The 20,825-nt window shown below is 42.2% G+C and overlaps 1 protein-coding gene across 1 annotated transcript in view; it reads right to left on the reverse strand.

The window, feature by feature from the left end:
* The window catches only part of SYN3 (synapsin III), a gene marked incomplete at both ends in the record, with an annotated part of 425,000 nt that overhangs the window by 355,311 nt on the left and 48,864 nt on the right, over positions 1-20,825 (reverse strand). The window contains one exon of the mRNA XM_079715155.1: positions 15,821-15,912. Coding sequence (XP_079571281.1) covers positions 15,821-15,912 — 92 coding nt within the window. The remainder of the gene's footprint in view (positions 1-15,820; positions 15,913-20,825) is intronic.

Genomic DNA, 20,825 nt, shown 5'->3' on the forward strand with positions numbered 1-20,825 from the left:
CAATATAAGTGACAGAGCTGGTTTAAAAGAAAATCAAAGGATACAAACCTGAGTTCACTGAGGAAATAGGTTTTGTAAGCACAGAACCATCAGCGAAATGGCACAAAAGAGACAAGCTGTGACCAAGGACCCAATCACGGTGGGAAGAAGTTTGGTAGAGCCCTTAAGGTCATGGGTTTTGAATAAGCCTTCCTGGGTTTAAATCCTGGCTGCTCCACTTACTGTGTGACTTAGGCAAGTTATTTAGCTACTCTGTGACTCAGTTTCTATTTCTGTAATATGGGGATAGTAACAGGCCATACCGTTTTTAGTCAGTATATGTTTCAGAACAAAGAAGGACAACAGGAACTTCTAAAAGAGCAAGCTTGGGGCTTTAAACAGGGGTGGGGCTCAAACCTGGCACCCAACCCACAGTTATCAAGTACCACACTAGATGTCAGCTTGTTGCAGTGATGAAAACAACATGACCTCTGCCCTCAAGGACCTCCCAGTCTGGGGTGGGGAGATAGGTACAAATGCAGAAAATAAAACAAAAGGCAGGATATAAGAATTAGTCACTTGTTCAACCAAAATGATGCCAGTCACCATTCTAGACACTAGGGATGTAGTGACTGGCAAAACAGACAAGTTCCCTGCCCTCAAAGAGGTTATGTTCTAGTGCTGGAGATGGGCAACGAACACAAACAAACATAGCAGCAGTGATGACTGCTGTTAATTAAATAATAAAGCAGGGTGAGGGCTTAGAGAGCCACGTGAGAGGTTATTCTGGATAGGATGGTCAGAGAAGGAAGCGGTAGCACCTGAGTAAGGCCAAAATGTCATGAGGGGTGAGCTGTGTTCATATCTGGGAGAAAAGTTTCCCATGCTGAGGGAATAGCAAGTGCAAAGGCCCTGAGGAGGGGAGAATACACTTGACCTGTTTAAAGATCGGCACACAATAGGAGGACTGGTGTGGCTGATGGGGACGAAGGTGGAGAGACAGAGGAAGTCTAGACCACAGGGCACCTACCAAGCACGGTCAGGACTGTGAATTCCACTCTAAGAGGGATGGAAAGCCCTTGGCAGGTTTTTTGGGTTTTTTAAAAATTTATCTATTTATTTTTGCCTGTGTTGGGTCTTCATTGCTGCGCGTGGGCTTTCTCTAGTTGTGGAGAGCGGGGGGCTACTCTTCGTTGCGGTGCGTGGGTTTCTCATTGCAGTGGCTTCTCTTGTTGCGGAGCACAGGCTCTAGGCACGGGCTTCAGTAGTTGTGGCACGTGGGCTCAGTAGTTGTGGCTCACGGGCTCTGGAGCGCAGGCTCAGTAGTTGTGGCACACAGGATTAGTTGCTCCGTGGCATGTGGGATCTTTCCGGACCCGGGCTTGAACCTGTGTCCCCTGAATTGGCAGGTGGATTCTTAACTACTGCGCCAGCTGGGAAGTCTGCCTTGGCAGGTTTTAAACATGGGCTTGGCATCTGATTTAATTTCAGAAGAATCATTCTGGCTGCTGTGTAGAGAATGGATTGAAATGGGCCATGGTGGACTAACGTGTCTTTGAATTCTTTGCTGCTCCTTTCATTAAAAAGTGGGATCTCCTTAAATCTAGTTTTCCCCTGTACCTGTCTCTGACCACTAGCATGTGGCAGAAGTGATGCTGTGAAACTCCTAACTCTGGCCTTTAAGATATTTACACCTTCTATCCCTCTTGTAACTTGTCCTCTTGAAAACCAGCTGCTGTATGAGAAGTCTCACTATCCTGAGACCACACTGCTAGGAGAAAGTGCAACAGCCACATGGAGAAAGAGAGACCACATGGAGGGGCACCAAGGCACCAGAGACATGGACATGAAGGTGACAGGACCTTCCAGCCCAGCCAAGCCACAAGGCATGCAGCAGCAGAACTGCCTGTTCCAGCCCTCCAGACTCCTGACCCACAGACTGCAAGCAAATAAAATGATTGAGGTTTTAAGCCATGAGGTTTTGGGGTGGTTCATTACTCAACGACTGATAACTGAGGCAGAGGCAAGGAGGCCAGTGAGAAGGGTACTGCAGAAATCCAGGTGAAGGAGAAAGGTGATTTTGGTCTACGGTAGGAATGGAGGTGGAGAATCAAAAAAATACTGATATGAGAAAAAGTTTTACACACACATCATCATCATCATCATCATCATCGGGAGAAACTCAGGGGTCTGGAGTCCCTATATCACCTAGGGAGGATGGCACCGGTTCCATCTCTGAGGCTACCTCATTCAATGAAGGGTTGAATGTCCAAGGGTTGACTTCCTTTTCAGAAACTTCACTGCCATCAGGACAAACACTACAGAAGGTAAAGGGATATATTCTAGAATGCCTGAAAATAGGCTTAACAGCACAGAAATACTCTTTATAGCAAAATGAAGACATCTCAGAGAAAACTGTTCATCTTAATATAACATTTAACGTTTATACACTACTTCATAATTTATCAAGTATGCTCATACCTATTACCTCTTTTGATTCTATCCACTGTCCTATGAAGTTAGAATTGCCATCCTCATGTACAAATGAGGAAACACACTCAGAAAGGAAACACTGTCCTAAAGCCCTGTAGTCAGTAACTAGTAGAGCTAGACTTTGAACCTGTAACTTCTTTAAGCAAGTTCAATTTTTTTTTTGTATATGACTGTTGCTAATATTTCCACATTTACTTTAAAACTACACAGAATAAAATCAAATAACGTATCATTCCATTCTGTGTTTTAGTTGTCTGCCTGCGGCTCCTCTTCGTAGGCTAGTTGTGCAATGGATTCTAAAGCAAAGTCCTTGGACTCCTGGTCTTGAAACCTTGTAGGTAGAGTTTGACAACATGCACATTCCTGGGCCCCACCCAGGAACCAGACTTTCTGGTAATGGGGCCTAAGCACCTGTATTTTAATAAATAGGCCCGGTGGGGAGGGAGGGGTGTCTTAAATTATTCGCCTTCATGGGAAAGGTTGAAAGTCACTGAACCGGTGGATCCATCAGCCCTTCGGAAGCAGGTGGACATGCTTAAATGAAGAGACAGAGTCTGAAAACACTGAGCAAACTGTGAACGGATCACTCCTCCATGTTGCCTAGGGTGAGGAAGGGGCCCCAGACAGTCTCCTCCTTCCCCTCCCCCTGTCCACCAGACTCACTCAGGGGCCAGGAAAGGAAGAGTGTGCAGAAGGAGTCGTGGGGTGGGAGGGCGAGCAAGGGGCAGGCTGAACATTTCGAGAGCAGCCACTGTGTTTCAGGCATTAGCAGACTTCCTCTTCCAGCCCTCAAAGTAGGCAACACTTCCATTTTACAATTGAAGAACATGGGAATCAGGGAATGAGGTTACTGTGCAGTCACACAAACAGTAAGTGGGGAGTCAAGATTTGAACCCAGGATCACCCAGCACTAATGCTAGTGTTGTTTCTAGCATCAAGCTGTGCCGACCAGGTAGAAGGCAAGTGTGACATGACGTCATGGGAGTTTGAACCCCACTCCCCTACTCATTCTCTGTGTGACTTTGGACCAGGCATTACCCTTCTCAGAAGATGTTCCTTCACTTCTTTCAAAAAGGGGATCAAATTACCTGCCACTGAGAAGTCCCCAGGTACCCGGTAGCCTGTTAGTAAAAGGTGATGGTTTCTGAATGAGAAATAGGACGCCGAAGTCAAAAGGGTGAAGTAACCATCGGGCAATCTCTCCCACAGTGGATCCTGTCAGATTGGGAGCAGGTGCCCTGGGAGGGCAGAGTGGGACCCAGGTGGGAGCCATTGCTGGGAGTGGCTGCAGCCTGTGGGAAGGAAGGTGCGTGTGGGGCGGGCAGGGGCTCTCCGGTGGCCTCTGAGGTCTCTCCCGTCCCGTTTCTATGATCCTGGGAAGCAGGAGCCACACTGTTGTGCCCTGTCAGTGCTCTGCCCCCACTCCTGGGGGAGCTGGCAGACCTGCCGCTGGCTTGTTGGCTGGAGACGCATGGGTAGCGGAGCCTGGCATTTCTTTACAGGCTCTCACTGTCTCTTTCTTGTGTTGCTTTCTTCCCGTTCCCACGCCCCACCTCTGCAAGTCCCCAGGGATTCTGCTTTCTCCTGCAGTGCCGAGGGCAAAGGCCCTGGGCAAAGAGATAGATCGGGCCTTCCCCCACCAAGGCTGCTCTGCTGGGACCCTCAATGCCTCATTGTCCCTGGCCTCCCAGACCCCATCCCCTCCCGGGGAGAGAAGGCGGTGGGCGGTGTGCTGGTCAGCAAGTCCATGCCTGGTGCAAGCTGGCTGGGGTCCTCTCAGTTGTGAGCTTTTTACTTTGCAAAGTTGTGGGATTCTTAATTCATTTGAAGAGTCGGCCAGTCCTGAATGCCTTCAGCAAAGATTTCGGCACTGAGCCAGGCGCTTGGGGTACAACTTGGAAAAACAGTCCTTAACCCGATCCTCAAGGAAGGTCCAGTCCAGTGGGAGACATGAGAAGTAAATAATGATTACTGTTCTCCTGAATTCATCACAATGCAGGGAGAGCAGTAAGAACAAGAACACAGAGCCACTGGCTAAGTGTTGGTTCATTCCTTCATTCACTGAACAAATAATTATTGAGAAACTGATACATGCATGACAGGCCCTGTTCTAGGGGCTGGGAATACGGGGAAGCAAAACAAAGTCCCTGCCTACACGGTCTTCTCTTCTAGAAAATAACACAATAAAATAAATTATATAAATAGCACATCTTATCTATATCTGTAATATAATAATTATATAATCAAAATATAATATAATTAATATAATATACATTGATTATAATGTTAATATTATTATATTAATGTATTATCTAATTACATAAAGCATATCAGCTGTATATATTATTTTCTATTATACATTATTATAATAATATTACATTAATATATTTTATTAATGTACCTAATCTGTCAGCTATCAATCAATCAGTGAATCATCTATCATCCATCTATTTACCTATCTATACTTTCAGGCAGTGATGACTGCTTGAAGGAAAAAAATGTATAGTTGGGGCTCGAGTGTGGGGACAGTATGGTCTGGCAAGGTCTCTCTGAGAAGGTGGCATTTGATCAGAAATTTGAAAGGGTGCGACATGGTAGCATCTGCGGAGTGTTTCAGGAGGAACGAAGAGCAGGTGCAAAGACTGTCCCCAGACACCGCTTACCTACTTCATACGTATCATTCTCAGAAGCACGGGTTACTTCTTCCCACTTTACAAATGGGGAAACCAAGAGCTAGGAAGGTGGAAAGACTAATCCAGGGCCTCCCAGCTTGCAGAAGGCAAAGCTGAGACCCACCCCAGGTGGTCTGCTCTGCCCCTGTAGGTGGGCTTTCAGCCATGAAGCCACCCCGCCTACCTGGCAAGTCCTAGATGCTTTTTGGCACAGAGGAGGGGGTGCCAAATTCAACTTTAGGGAAGAAGGTAGAGAAGGTGACATGAGTGCACCAGGGCAAGGGAGGTCTCTGCCTTCCTTCTTTGCCTCTTCTGGCCCCAAAGCTGCACCTTACCTGTGTGCACATCCACTCAAAGTCAAGAGAGAGAGGGGGAAGCTCCTCTCCCAAGTCCACAGTGCTCACTCTGCTCACATTATTTAGGTTTCTACTCAAGTCACCTCCTCAGAGAAGCCTTCCCTGATCACCCCACCTCGAATACCAGTCACTCTCTATCTTATCCTTTGCTTCAACCTTTTCTCACGACCTGCCATTAGACTGCATATTTGTTTTCTTATTTGTTGTCAGTTTCTGTAGCTTAAATGTCAGCTCCACAAAGGGTACTGTCTATTTTGTTCACTACTGTATCCTCTATGTCTGGCACATCTTTAATGAATGAAAGAAAGGAAAGTAGGAAAAGCTTGGTGTGTGTGTAACCACTTAGGAGAATTAAAGGAAGCACTTTTCCAAACAGACACAGGCACCACCAAGGGAGAGTAGAAACTGAGCTCTTTGTGATTTGCTGGTGGGTGCCTGGCATTCTGAATTTGCTCAATAAATATTTGTCGAATGAATGAATATCTAGAATTTGAAATTCCAAGTTCAGGAAGCTCAGACTTTGAGCAATTATGTGTGAAATAAACATGATTTTATAATATTCTTTGATGGGATGTTTGAGAGTTCTCAGGATAGAGGTTCAGGATTGAGAGCTGATCCTGACACAAAAGCTAACATGCTAGGAGGATTTGGACAAGTCATCTTCCTCCCTGCCACCTGGGACACAATTTGCCCACCTGTAAAATGAGGACACACAGAAAACTCTAAGGGACTCTTCTAACTACTCTGGACATCTAAGATTTTATAAAATAACTCCTCCTCTGGGACAGGCCCACACATCTCCATCTTGCCCCAAATATCCCCCCTGGAAACAGTAATCCTGGGGTGGGTACCCGGGGTAGTTTTTGAGAGTCTTCAATGACTTTCCTCAAGGTCTTGTGTTACTTAAGCTTTCTGGCTCCTTCTCTTCAACCCTCTCTGAGGTCTGACCTTCTAATGAGCGGAGACACATTATCAGCCACTGTGGTTTGAATGGGTGCCTATAATTTAGTGTTGCCTAATGCTGGACACTGAGAGCAGGGCTTGTGTAATTAGGCTGGGACCTCATTAACATCTGCCTCCGTGGGTGTTTTTCATTCTTGGTTTCTCCTGTCCTGTATTTTGAATCCCATCTGGCTGTATGGACACGGCTGCCCTTTTTTATTGCTCCATTCTGAGGCTTGAATTTGGGCCCAGAATGGCAACAGCCATCCACAATGCATGAATCTTAACATGTCCTGGAATGGCCCCTGCTCTGCTCTCTAAATAGAATTACACTTTACTGAGAACCTGGATTGTCTGAGCTGCTCTTGAGCACCTCGAGCTGGCTGGCAGTCCACCCTTAGTTTGGGTGTTTGACAGAAACCAGAGTAAGGGGTGCTATCAGTTTAATTACTACAGTTACCCGTGATTTAACCAACTCGTGTAATACTTTGCCATATACAAAGCACTAGTAGAATCTGGCCTTGAGCAGAGATGTGGACTGTTTTGTTTACCGGTGATTCCTATGAGAGTTATTCTCTTCGGGGGCCCTCCTGCCCCCACCCCATTCTTCTCTGCCCTGCTCTGAGCCCCAGGAGGCTGAACTCTGTGGACAGTACCTATCGGGCTCTCTTGCTCACTGGGCCAAAGTGAGGTCCCAGCAGGAGACTGGAGGGCAGGGGGAGAGGAGGGTGGTGGTACTTCTTCCTAGTGCCCACCTGCTTCAGTGCTGGACTTTGGAGGTAGCTAAGTTCCTTTACAACTATTGCTTCAACTGCATGGCTCTCCTGCCCAAGTCTAGGTGAAACCTTCTGGATTGAGTCTATTAATTCTACTTCCTCTCCTTGTCCCTTCACCCCTAATGATGATAATGGCTTCTTGCTGTTGTTATTGGATGCATGTTCCCTGAGCCCCACACACCCCTCCGTAAGTGATTCCTTTATTAAAATCTCTTTATTTAAACCATTTGGGGATGAATTCTGTTTTCTGCCTAGCCCCTGTCTGATACAATTCTTATACCTGGAATGGAACCTGGAACATAGTAGGCCCTTAATAAACATCTGTGGAATGAATAAACAAACTTTTCACATATGTCTCATTTAATCCTTACAAAAACTATGTAAAATAATACCATTACCTTTTACAGATGAAGAAGCTGAGGTTCAGAGAGAGGTAGAATCTCAGGTCTGTGCAACAGATTTCTAAAGGAAAAGCAACACACACATCCTGTACCCCCAGATGAGCCTGAGCCACACTCAGCACCTGGGAGAAATCTCTACTTCCTGCTACTTCCAGCACAGACCCAGAGTCCACTCATGCTGGCCTGGGGTGGGCTCAACAGGACCAGATGCCATGGAGTGGACAAGGGTAATGTGAGTAAGAGAATAACAAAATTTCTATCCTTCTTTGTCTCTTACTACAGTTTTTTACTTAGTCTATTTTGTCTGAAATAAGTATGGCTACCCCTGCTCTGTTTGGTTTCTATTTGCATGGAATATCTTTTTCCAGCCCTTCACTTTCAGCCTTTGAGTGTATTTAAAGCTAAAGTGAATCTCTTAAGCAGCATATTGTTGGGTCTTTTTTTCTTTCAATTCGTTCAGCCTCTCTATGTCTTTTAATTGAAAAATTTAGTCCATTTACATTTAAAATAGTTATTTAAAGTACTATTGCCATTTTGTTAACTGTTTTCTGGCTGGTTTGTAGTTCCTTTGTCCTTTCTTCCTCTCTTGCTGGGTTCCTTCATGATTTGATGCTTTTCTGTAGGGGTTTGCTTTGAATCCTTTCTTCTGTTTTGTGTAATTCCTATAGGTTTTTGCTTTATGGGTACCATGAGGCTTACATAAAAAATTTTATAGTACAGTCTATTTTAAGCTGATAACAACTTAACTTTAATCACATACAAAAACTACTCTTTTACTTGCCCCTCCCTATATTTTATGTTTTTGATGCCACAATTTACATCTTTTTATATTGTATATTCATTAACTAATCATCGTAGCTATTGTTATTTTTAATACTTCTGGTCTTTTAACCTTTTTACTAACGTTAAAAGTGATTTACACACCACCATTACAGTATTCTTAATCTGACTAAATAATTACCTTTATCAGTTTTATACTTTCATATGTTTTCATTTTACTAATGAGTGCCCTCTTTTTTTTTTTTTTTTTTTGCGGTATGCGGGCCTCTCACTGTTGTGGCCTCTCCCGTTGCAAAGCACAGGCTCCAGACGCGCAGCCTCAGCGGCCATGGCTCACGGGCCTAGCCACTCCGCGGCATGTGGGATCTTCCCGGACCGGGACACGAACCTGTGTCCCCTGCATTGGCAGGTGGACTCTTAACCACTGCGCCACCAGGGAAGCCCCAATGAGTGCCCTCTTATTTCATTAAGTTCTCACTGTCTAAATTCAGATTCTTGGATCCCCTCAGTATTTGTCTACTGTCTAATTGTATTTTTTCATACTACTCATAATGAGGAACTTACTGCCTCTTTAAGCAGCTCTAACTATGAAATAATCTCCCCCGTGTTAAAAAGGCAGTCCAGTAAGTGGTGACACAAAGGCTCTGGGGCCAACTACCTAGGCTTGAATCCTAGTTTTGACCCTTACTGGCTGGAGACCTTGATTCTATTACCCAAGTTATTGGTGCTTCAATCTTCTCATCTAGAAATGTGGATGATAACAGTACACATTTTATAGGGCTGTTGAAAGGATGAAATGAGTCAATACATGCTAAGTGCTTGGGACAGTGCCTAGCACGTAGGAAATGCTATAAAGTGTTTGTTAAATAAATAAAAATTCATGAATTCTGTGTGTGCAATTCAAGCTGGCTTCATCAAAAAGGATTTTTTTGGCTCCAGCTTGGAGATGAGTCTGAATCCAGGGCCTTGAATAACATCAGCAGGTCATTGACTCTCTTTCTCTATCTTGGCTGTGTTTTCCTTTGCCTTGGATTCATTCTCAGCAGATCCTTCCCTCTAAGAGAAAGAGCCATGGCCACCAGCAGCTCCAGGAGTTCATCCCACCAGCTCAGCAGCCCCAGCAGAACACATGTGTCTCTCACCCAAGAGTTCCAGCAAAAGTCTCACATGAATTCTCATTGGCCTGGCTTGGGTCCCAGGCTTTTTTTTTTCCCCCAGTGTGACATTCTGATTCTAGGGCTGGTTATTGCTATCAGCTCCAGACACCACACAGACTGCAAGCTGGGGAAGGGTCGCCCCAATGGAAAATCTAGGTGCTACTCCCCAAAGCAGGAGGAATAGATGCTGGAGAAAACCAGCAGTGGTCTGCTCTACCACCCATCTTGGTCATCTTCCCCAAAGGTGCTCCCCACAAGCAAGACTTTAGAAGATCTCAGCTTTGCTCCTATTGTAGACTTGGAAGTGCTTAAGGGCATTTTCAATGCAACACCTAAGTCTCTTTGAAAGAATACACTGCAAGGCAAGAGCACTGCTCAATTCCTGCTTTGGGAGACCACAGCTAGGGCTTGGTATGGCACTACATGCCAGAGGAAGATTCTACTGACTCCTCCCCTGCAGGATGCAGTGTGAGTCAGGCTGAGGCTACCTGGTTTGTGTGCACATTCTTGCAGGTCTGGCACCTTGTAACCTGTGGCTCGCCGAAATAAGCTGCTGGGCTGAGACTGTAAGCACCATCCTGGGCATGGACAAAATAAATCTTAACAGTTCCATGGATCCTAGAACCCAGGGCTTTGGCTATATTGGCACTGTTCTCACAGCCCTGGCTACTGATGCTTATGGTCTTCACCAGAAGCATCAACAACATCTGGAAGCCTTTGTGCTCAAATCAAGGTCACAGGACTGACAGCACTGGCTTCATCTGGGAACTTGTAGGAAACTCAGAATCTCAGGTCCTACCTGAAGACCTAATGGATGGGGATGCATTTTCACAAGATCTCTAGGGGGTTTGTATGTACATTAAAATTTGAGAAGCACTACTGTATCAGTTTTCTAGGGCTTCCTTAACAAAGTACCACAAACTGCATGGCTTAAAACAGCAGAAATTTATTCTTTCACTGTTCTAGAGGCTCAAAGTCTGAAATCAAGGTGTCAGCAGAGTTGGTTTCTTCTGAGGGCTGAGGGAAAATTCGTTCTATGCCTGTCTCCTAGCTTCTGCTGATGGATGGCAATCCTTGGCATTCCTTGCCTTGTATCACTCTAATTTCTGCTTCCATCATCACATAGTTTTTCCTTGTGTCTCTGTGTCCAAGCTTCCCTCTTCTTATAAGGATACCAATCACACTGGATTAAGGGCCCACCTTACTCCAGTATGGCCTTAACTTATTACATTTGCAATGATCCTACTTCCAAAGAAGATCACATTCTGGGGTACTAGTCTTAGGACTTTAACACATCTTTTCTGGGGAGACACAATTCAAACCATTACAACTACCTTCCAAGCCTGCCATTCTTAAGTGCTGGGAGACTACTGATTAAGAATCACCTGGAACAGTTTCGTAAATTTATTTTTGTAAACATTTTAATAAATTTTGGAAGAAGATGGAAGGTCTAGAATGAGGCTTGAGACATCCATTTCTGCAAGGTGATCTTCTTCAGGCAGCACACCCCCAGGATACTCAGCTTTACAGATGACCCAGCCCCAGTTCAGGGCCAATGTGCAAGCAATCTGGGGAGATTCTCCATTAGGCTGCCCACTGGAATCACCTGGGGAGTTTTTTTGTTTTTTTGTTTTTTTGTGCAGTACGCGGGCCTCTCACTGTTGTGGCCTCTCCCGTTGCGGAGCACAGGCTGCGGACACGCAGGCTCAGCGGCCATGGCTCACGGGCCCAGCCGCTCTGCGGCATGTGAGATCTTCTCGGACCGGGGCACGAACCTGTGTCCCCCGCATCAGCAGGCGGACTCTCAACCACTGCGTCACCAGGGAAGCCCCCACCTGGGGAGTTTTAAAGCTACCAATACCTAAGTTGTACCCTCAGAGAGTCTAGTGTAATTGGTTTTTCCTATTGCCTGGATATCAGGATTTTAAAACATTTCCCAGGTGATTCTAATCTATAGCCAAATTTGGGGATTAATGGAATAGATGCTCTCATTTCTACATATTACAAAGAAGATGATCCAGTCCCTTTCCCAGATAGGGAAACAAGACATAGGACAAATAATCCCAAATATGAACATACACAGATTCCTAAATATTGAATTTTACGTTTTTTATAGTTTTTATGTGCATAATGAGGCTGCTGTGAGAAGTAAATAAATGTATATATGTAGCACCATTCTCAAAATCTCCCATGATGGCAGACTTGTTAATTTCTCCTTGCAGTTTTGCCAATTTTTGAAGTACATTTTGAGGCACTTTTTTTGAGCCCTATAAATTTAAAATTATTATCTCTTCTTGGTCAATGACTCCTTTATTCTAATGGGTTACTTCCTTTTCCCTGGTAATGCTTTTCACCTGGAAGTCTATTTTTCCCCCTGATATTAATACAACTATATTGGCTAGCTTTCTTTTGCCCAGTTGTTACATGGTGTATATAAGTATGTATGTATATATATATAAATTTATTTATTTATAACTTATTTAATATTTAACTTATATGTTTAATATATATATTTATTTCCATCTTTTAACTTTCAAACATTCTATAGTCTTATGTTTTAGATGAATCTCTTGAATGGAATATAGTTGTATTTTAAAGAAGTCTACTCTGGGGGAGTTCCCAGTGGCCTAGTGGTTAGAATTCCGGGCTTTCACTGCCATGGGCCAGTTTCAATCCCCGGTTGGGGAACTAAGATCTCACAAGCAGCACAGCCAAAAACAACAACAACAACAACAAAAAAACTACTCTGACAATCTTGCTGTAGATGCTCTATAAATTGAGTATATACTGGTGATAAAAATATTTAGCAAATTGTAGGGTACTTTGAGAAAGTTGCAGTTTGCACAAGTGACCATGAGATGGCAACTCTAGGGGACTCACAGGCAAACAGCCTTGAAGGGACAAAGGGAACCAGGCATTTGTTCTCTGGGGTTCCACTACTGCTTCCAAGGGTGTATCTCCCCTGCAACATTTGGGCATCCTCTGACCATGGGAGAAACAAGGATATGGGATGGGGGACAGGAGTGTGGTGAACTGGGGGACAAAAGAGTAGTCCAATGGCCATGCCTAACCATGGGTTAAGTAAGGGTGGCTGAAGGCATTCAGTGGGCTTGGGTCAGAGGCTATTTATCAATTTGTATAGAAAAATTTCAATATTTTAATAACCAGTACTGCTGTACACACCATTCAGAATACCAGCCTGTTGATATATATGGATCTAAACTTACCATCTTATTTTGTGTTATTTATAACACCTGTTCTACATTGGTTTTTCTCTCCTTTCTTGTTTTCTTTTATTATTTCTATTTTTCTCTCTCATTGTTTTTTATCTATTTATTTTTAAATATGTTTGTTTGTTTGTTTATGGCTGCTTTGGGTCTCCATTGCTGCATGCAGGCTTTCTCTAGTTGCGGTGAGCGGGGGCTACTCTTTGTTGCAGTGCGCGGACTTCTCATTGCGGTGGCTTCTCTTCTTGTGGAGCACGGGCTCTAGGCGCACAGGCTTCAGTAGTTGTGGCACGCGGGCTCTAGAGCACAGGCTCAGTAGTTGCGGCGCCTGGGCTTAGTTGCTCCGCGGCACGTGGGATCTTCCCAGACCAGGGCTTGAACCTGTATCCTCTGCATTAGCAGGTGGATTCCTAACCACTGTGCCACCAGGGAAGCCCCTCTCATCATTTTTAAGTACTACATTCTGTTTCTATTTTTTTTAGTAATTATCATAGAGATTACCTTTACTTATTCTTTAATTCTTTAATTTTCATCTTTAACTTTTCAAAGCCTATTATTAATCAATACATAACTTTCCACCCTGACAATACAAGGGCCTCAGAACATCTTAATTCTATCTAGCCCCAGCCTCTACTCACTTACTGTGGTTTAAATGAATCCTTCATATATTTTTAAAATCCATAAGATGTCATTATTATGATTATTAATTGTTTTTTGAAGACAATGTTTATTAGCATTTCCACCTTCTTTGCTCTTCATGTATTCTTGCTGCTGTGTGTTATTCTGAGGTCATTTCCTTTTTGCCTAAAGTACATACTTTACAATTTCCCTTAGTGAGGTCTTATCTTTATAAATGTTTTTAAAAATACGTTTCCCTGACGATGACGATTATTTTCTTTCAGCACACTGAAGGCATCTTTCCACCCCTGCTGCCTCTTTCCCTTGGCTACTTTTTATTTTTCTTTATCTTTCTGCACTTAAACTATTGTGTTTTGGTATAGAATTTTCTTTAGTAATCCTGCTTTAAATTTGTTGAGCTTCTCATGTTGGTAGTTTGGCATCTTCCTGAAAGATTCTCAGCTATCATTTCTTATTTTACTGCCTCTGCTCCATTCTCTTTTCCCTCCCTTTATGAAACTCTGGCTAAATGAATGTTAGACCTTCGCAGGAGATCTAACCATCTCTTCTGCACTTCCAGTCTCTTTTCTCTTTGTGCTTCATTGGGGATAATTTCTTCAGCTCTACCTTTCATTTCATTAACACCTTTTCAATGGTGTCTAATATTCCATTAAACACAACACTTCCAATAATTTTGGTTATTGTAGTGTTCATTTCTAGAAGTTCTGTTTGGTTTTAATAAAACTGGTTGTGTCATTTTTTATAGTTTCCTATTCCTTGCAGGTATCTTCCAACCTGATTTTTTTCAGCTTAATATGTATGATTTTTTTCTTTTAAGAATGTGTGTTTTTGAGGGTATCTTTCTGCTATCTATATTTCCTGTTTCTTCTCATTCATGTCTATGCCTGGTTATTTTTGACTATGTGCTAGCTATTATACAAAAAATTATCTGAATAATTATTCGAAGCCTAGTATGAAAGTGCCTTCCACTACACAGGATTTTCTTTTACTTCTGGCATGTCTTGGATTACCATAAACTAAATTTAATGCTTGAGGTTCCCTGGAAAGCCAATCAAAGTGCAATTCAAGCTTCAGTGACTTGTGAGGGCTCACCTACCTATAGTTCACATTCACCTTGAGATGTAGTCCTTTGAGGTCTCCGCTTATTTTGGGTAGGGTCTACCATTATACCCTGAGAAAATCCGGGTATTTCTTTCTTTCTCTCTTGCCCCTGCTAGGCTATCAAAACCAATTTTCAAATTTGCTAGACTCAGCAATACTCTCAGGAAAAATGAAGCTTCTGTACTCATTTTCTGTACTCATTTATCTCTCTGGATTTCCATTTCCCTATCATTCTCTTCCTAGTAAGTCCTTACTGTCATGTCAACTCTTTGATGGCTTTGAAGATTATCGTTATTTAAAACCAGTTTTTAAGTTGTTTTCAGATAATCTACAGTTGGTCTACCATTATTGGAAATAGGAAGCCATGTAATGTTTTCATTGGCAAATGGCAGGTACTCAGTAAATGATGGCTGATTTAGTAAAATTATCATAGTTTCCCAAACATACTCCTTTTTTTTGCTTGTTCATTTGTACAAAGACTGTTTCCTATTCTTAAAACACACAGAGTGCCCATATTCTACCATCTGACAAGGTTCAGAACAAATGCCACCTTTTCCTCAAATTTCTTCCTGTTGTCTCTACTTCCCCAAATCTGAATTCTATTTCTTCCCCACCTAAACCCTCACAGGACCTAGTCTGTACCATTCTTTGGGTACTTAACTAGATAGAAATATTTTAATATACTATTTACCTCTCCTGCAGGTTTATACTTTTCTGACATTTCTGGTCTTCGGAAGAATTCCCTCACTTCCCCTCCAGCTCAGCTGTTTATATTATAAACAGATTTGGGAGGGAAATATTGTATCTAGTACTTTTAGGTGTGATGTCCTGGGAGGGGAGTCTCTGAACATTTATTCTGTTCTACTGCTGGAAGCGGGATGCAGCCTATTCTAATAAACTCAACATATGTACAGCACTTTAGAATTAATAGGGTATTCTCACATACGTGCCTTCTACTTCCATGTTCACTATCATCATGCTGCAGATGAGAATCACAGGGCAAGAGAGACTAAATAATATTCCCGAATAGAGCCATAAAGTCAGAAATGGAACCCAAGTCTTCTTTCTCCAAGCCCAGGGCCCATTCCAGCATACTCAGTTGCTTTCCCATATTGTTTGTGCCACTAGTCATTCCTATGCAGTAATACCTAAAACTCTCTGGAAGCAGACATTCCATACATGAAAGCACATGTAGTAGAGGAGTCAGGATGTAGGCAATAGACAAAGGGGTTGGCTAAGGGAGATACCCCATACACACCTCTCAAATGAAGGTTTTCTGTACCTCAGTCCGCCTTACCTCACAACCTTGGTCCCATTTCTCACAACCTGCATGTCCACCATACAGCCCCCAGTAACATAGGCAGCTAGATTCAACTCTGAGAATTCAGCCTGAAAGAGAAAGCAAAACAATAAGGATTCATCAAATACTAGTGATGTCAATAACTTATAACATTTATTGGGTACTTATATGTGCCAAATACACATTTAAACCTCACCTGAAACATAGGAAATTAGTAATATTTTTTATCTCCCTTTTTGAAAGATGAGAAAGCTGAGGTGCAGAGAGACATAGTGACATGTCCAAAGTTGCATCGCTACTAATTTCTACCTCCTTGAAGGTGGAAGAAGCAACGCTAACTCCAGTGGAGGGGACGGTGGGGAGAGAGAGATAGGAGGTGGGCATGGAAGAAACTTCATGGTCACCAAGAGAGGGGCAGAGGCAAGAGTATAGGGAGTATTCTTGATGTCTCTGTGCCACCTACAATCCTGCACTTGTATTTTATTAGACACTTCTGTATCCTTATAAGTCCATCTTTTTGTTGGCTTATTTGTTTGAGCAAGCTTTAGCAAATCTCTGTTGCTATTCCTGTGGAATATATCCGTCCTACCAGATTATATGCTCCCTGGGGATAGCGATTTGATGTTATAACCGTCTGTTTCCTAGGGTTGCCATAACAAAGTACCACCCACTAGGTGGCTTAAACACAGAACACTCTGTCTTCTCACAGTTGTGGAGGCTAGAAGTCCAAAATCAAGGTGTGGGCAGGGTTGGTTCTTTCTGAGGGCTGTGCAGGAAGGCTCTGTTCCAGGCCTCTCTCCTTGGTTTGTCGATGGCCACCTTCTCCCTATCTCTCATTACAATGTTTTTCCTCTATGCATGTCTCTGTATCCCTTTTACCAGTCATACTGGATTAGGACCTCATTTAATTTGATTACCTCTGTAAATATCCTATCTCCAAATACCTATGTCCAAAAAAGGTCACATTCTGAGGTACTAGGGGTTAGGACTTCAACATAGGAATTTTAGGGAAACACAGTTCAACCTGTAACCCCATCCTAGAAAATGTATAGTACTAGACTGACTTACACAGAAGCCAAAAGCTATTTCTTTGAATTTAATGAACAAAAATAACTGCTCACATACATGAAACACTCACTATGTTCCAGGTACTGTCCTAAGCATTTTATACGTATGAATTCATTTAATCTTCATACTTGTCCAGATGAAAAACCGAGGCAGAGAGAGATCAAATAACTTGCACACTGTCACACAGTAGGTAGCAGAGCCAGGATTTAACCCGAGGAAGTCTGGCTCCAGCCTGCGCTTTTTAACTGCTGCACCCCACTGTCCTCACTGTTTAGCTGAATAAGATATTAGGTGGATTACACATGGGAATTTTAGGGACCTAAAAATAAACCACTTAAAGAGAAAAACAAGTTTACATTGAAGGGAAATATCATTTCATGGTGACTTAACTGTATCCCCTTGGAATCATTTACCAGGAATTATGACCGAAGAGCTAGCCATCTCCCCAGATGGCTTTAAAGCAAACCCAGAGTGCTTGTGTTTCTTGCTCTAATTAATAACCTCATTATGCTGTGGCAAGGTGAAAAGCAAAAAGCCCTGTTAATGAGGTCAGGTTGGTTAACAGTGGTAATGACCTAGTTATTAAATCTAATGCCTTAAAAATTCAGTCCCATCATGTTTCAGATACTTCATTTGTGAGATTACGATGAAGAATTAGCACGAAAAGTTGTTGCTTCTGTGCGTGAAGCAAAAGAAGTTAGAAGAAAGTTGCAACACAGAATAGCTGGGCACCAAGTATATGAAAAAAGGGAGTGAATCAGAACCTTGGATGGTAGAATTTCTAACTCATAGATGGCAAAGACCCAGGGGCTATCTTGCTGCCCAAATGGAAGGGCAAATACCTCGACAGAAGACACCCTCAGGCTTGTACATACCTAGTACAAGTACATAGTACATAGTCACAGTTCATCTTGTTCAGATCTGGGTGTCTACAGTTGTTTCCTGGTCATGGTTTATGAGTAATTACAGAAGGTAGATGCCTGGGTTATAGGGCAGCAAGCCTCTGCTGGGTCAAGCACAGACAGTCGGGGTAGCAAAGAAAGTGCACCTCTTGCTTTTAACTTTCTAAAAACTTCAACAACCACGAGAACGAACATAGAAGTATCCAACCATCTCTCATTCAGGTTAGCATGATGACTCCTCTGGTAGAATCCCAAAGACCAGCCAATTTTGAAGACCCTGAAAGCTCTCATAGAAACTGTAGTGGGTTGAATTGTATCCCCTAAAAGATATGTCCAAGTCCCAACCCTTGGTATCTGTGAATGTGACCTTGTGTGGAAATAGGGTCTTTGCAAATATAATTAAGGCTCTCAAATGAGATGATCATCCTGCATTAGGCTGAGCCCTAAATATAATGAGATGTCCTCACAAAAGAAGAGAAGGGGTGACAGAGGGCCACAGGGAAGAAGGCTGTGTGAAGACAGGGGCAGAGATTGGAGTTACACTGCCAAAAACCAAGGAACACAGGAGTAACTAGAAGCTGGAAGAGGAAAGGAAGAAGTCTCCCTGAGAGCCTTCAGAGGGAGTGCAGATCTGTTGACACCTTGATTCCAGATTTCTGGCCTCCAGAACACTGAGAGGTTAAATTTCTACTGTTTTAAGCCACCAGGTTTGTGGTAATCTGTTACAACAATCCTAGAAAAGTAATACAATAATTTTGGAAATTGGATCCAATTTTACTATTGCATGCAAAGGCGTCAGGGTTCAAAGGTCAGCTGGTTTACGTAAGGCTCCTTTATCCACTTCACCAAACACATAAGTAAATGCATATAAATACACACATACATTCTCTCTCTCTCTCTCCCCCTCTCTCTCACACACACATACAGTAATACACTGTAAAACATTACTATCAGAGTCACTTAAATTTTCTGCATAAGTTAACCTTTTGACCTCAAAACATTTTGGCCCCAACTATTTTTTAATGTAATGTCTCTTTAAATACTACACATTAGGCATTGTGGTATAGATAAATAATTTTCAAAGAAACTACATTTAAATATAACTGTTCAAGATATTAGCTGATGTGTTTGGTCAAGTTACTAACTGCTTTGAATCTCACTTTTGACATCTCTAAAATGGAGGCAATGGTATCAGTAGTATCTACCTTTAAATTTTTTGGTAAAGATTCAAGATAGTGTATATGAAGCATCTAGCACAGGGCTGAGAAATACACAGGAGGAGGATCTCTGTAAACAGCTATCATTATTATGTTCAAATATTTAATTGTCTTAGTGAGAGTAAACTGAATGCATAAAAAATGGTATAACCAGAAAAAGAGCAACCCCTTCAAATATTTATAACATAAACAATTTTCAAAATATTAAGGCACAAAATATAAAGAGTAAGGACTTCTGCTTAATGGCCACAAGGGAGTAACAGGGATTATATTTACACTCTCATCTTAAACTTAGAAAGCCAGACAAACTATATTAAGTAATAGTTTTCAGACATTGAACAACAGGCATTGCAGGACTGTGACCCCTGCAGAAAGGAAACACATGAAATTACCCCTGTGATTGCCCTAGCTGACTGCCTGGAGGCAATTCCCAGGCATGGGAGAATGCAATCAGTGCCCAGAAGTCTCACTAAGAGTCAGAGGTTAGGATTCAGGGATGCTGAGGTGGCTAGAATTTGCAGTGCAGAGCAAAGAAAAGATACAATTGCCCAGAAAAAGACCTCCAGGCAGATCTGTAAGTATTTGGCTGAGTACTGACCTGAGCATGCATGAAAGGAAACTACTCAGGGCCAATGACAGAACTATCAGAAAACAGTAGACTCAACACTCCAGACACAGACAGGGCTGGAGATAGTTCATGTTCTCACCAGTCAAAGTGTAAAGACCTTGTAATATGAGTAGAGTTCTCAAAAATTTAGTAGTAGGGCTAAATTAGCCCTGGACTGCAGCATGCTCTGGATCCAAGATGACCAATTTGTACTAGTTTACTTGGAGGTTTCCCAACTTTAAAACCAAAAGTCCCACTTTTCAGAAGCCCCTTCAGTCTCAGTCTTTAACTGAAAGTTCCATGTCCTGGGAAACTCCTTTGTCCCAGGCAGACTGGGATGATTAATCACTCTATCTAGATCTGTCTAAGAAAAGTTTTAAAGGTTTAAAAGTTAAAAAAATTTTAAAACTAGTAAAAGTTTTAAAGGCATGCCCTGAAGGGATCAAACTTATGCCAAGTAATTTAACTGCATCCCAAAACAAAGTACAACACTATTTATAGGAATACAACAAAATCCAACACCCAACATGTTAAATTTACATTGTAAAATTTACGAAATTCAATCATGAATTACCAGACATGCAAGGAAGCAGGAAAATATGAACCATATTAAGGAGAAATCAAGAAAAGATCCAGAAACGAGAGATGATGGAAAGAGCAGAAATGGAAGTTAAAACAACTATTATAAATATGCTCCACATTCTCAAGAAGGTAGAGGAAAACTTCAACATGATAAAGAGAGAAATGTAAAACTTAAAAATGGAATAAACAGAAATTTCATAGATTAAAAGTATAATATCTTAAACATAAAAGGTACTGTATGGGATTAATATCAGATTAGACAAAACAGAAGAAAATATGAGTGAGCTTGAAGAGAAAGCAATATACACTTGTACAAAATGAAGCCCAGGCACAAAAATACTGGAAAAAAAAAAAAAAAAGAACCTCAGTGAGCTACAGGACAATATCAAACAGTTTAATATATGTGTAACTGAAGTTCTAGAAGGAAAAAAAGGTAAGATCATAAGGGTTTTTAAAGGGTTAGGGTTGGGAAATATTTAAAGAAAAATGGCCAAAATTTTTCCAAATTTGATGAAAACTATAAACCCACAGACCCAAGAAATTCAATGAATCCCAAGCAGAAGAAATATAAAGAAAATCCTACCAAGGAACATAATAATCAGCTTACTAACAAACCAGTGATGAAG

This window comes from Hyperoodon ampullatus, assembly GCF_949752795.1.
Source record: "Hyperoodon ampullatus genome assembly, chromosome: 11".
In the NCBI taxonomy this organism is placed as follows: Eukaryota; Metazoa; Chordata; class Mammalia; order Artiodactyla; family Ziphiidae; genus Hyperoodon; species Hyperoodon ampullatus.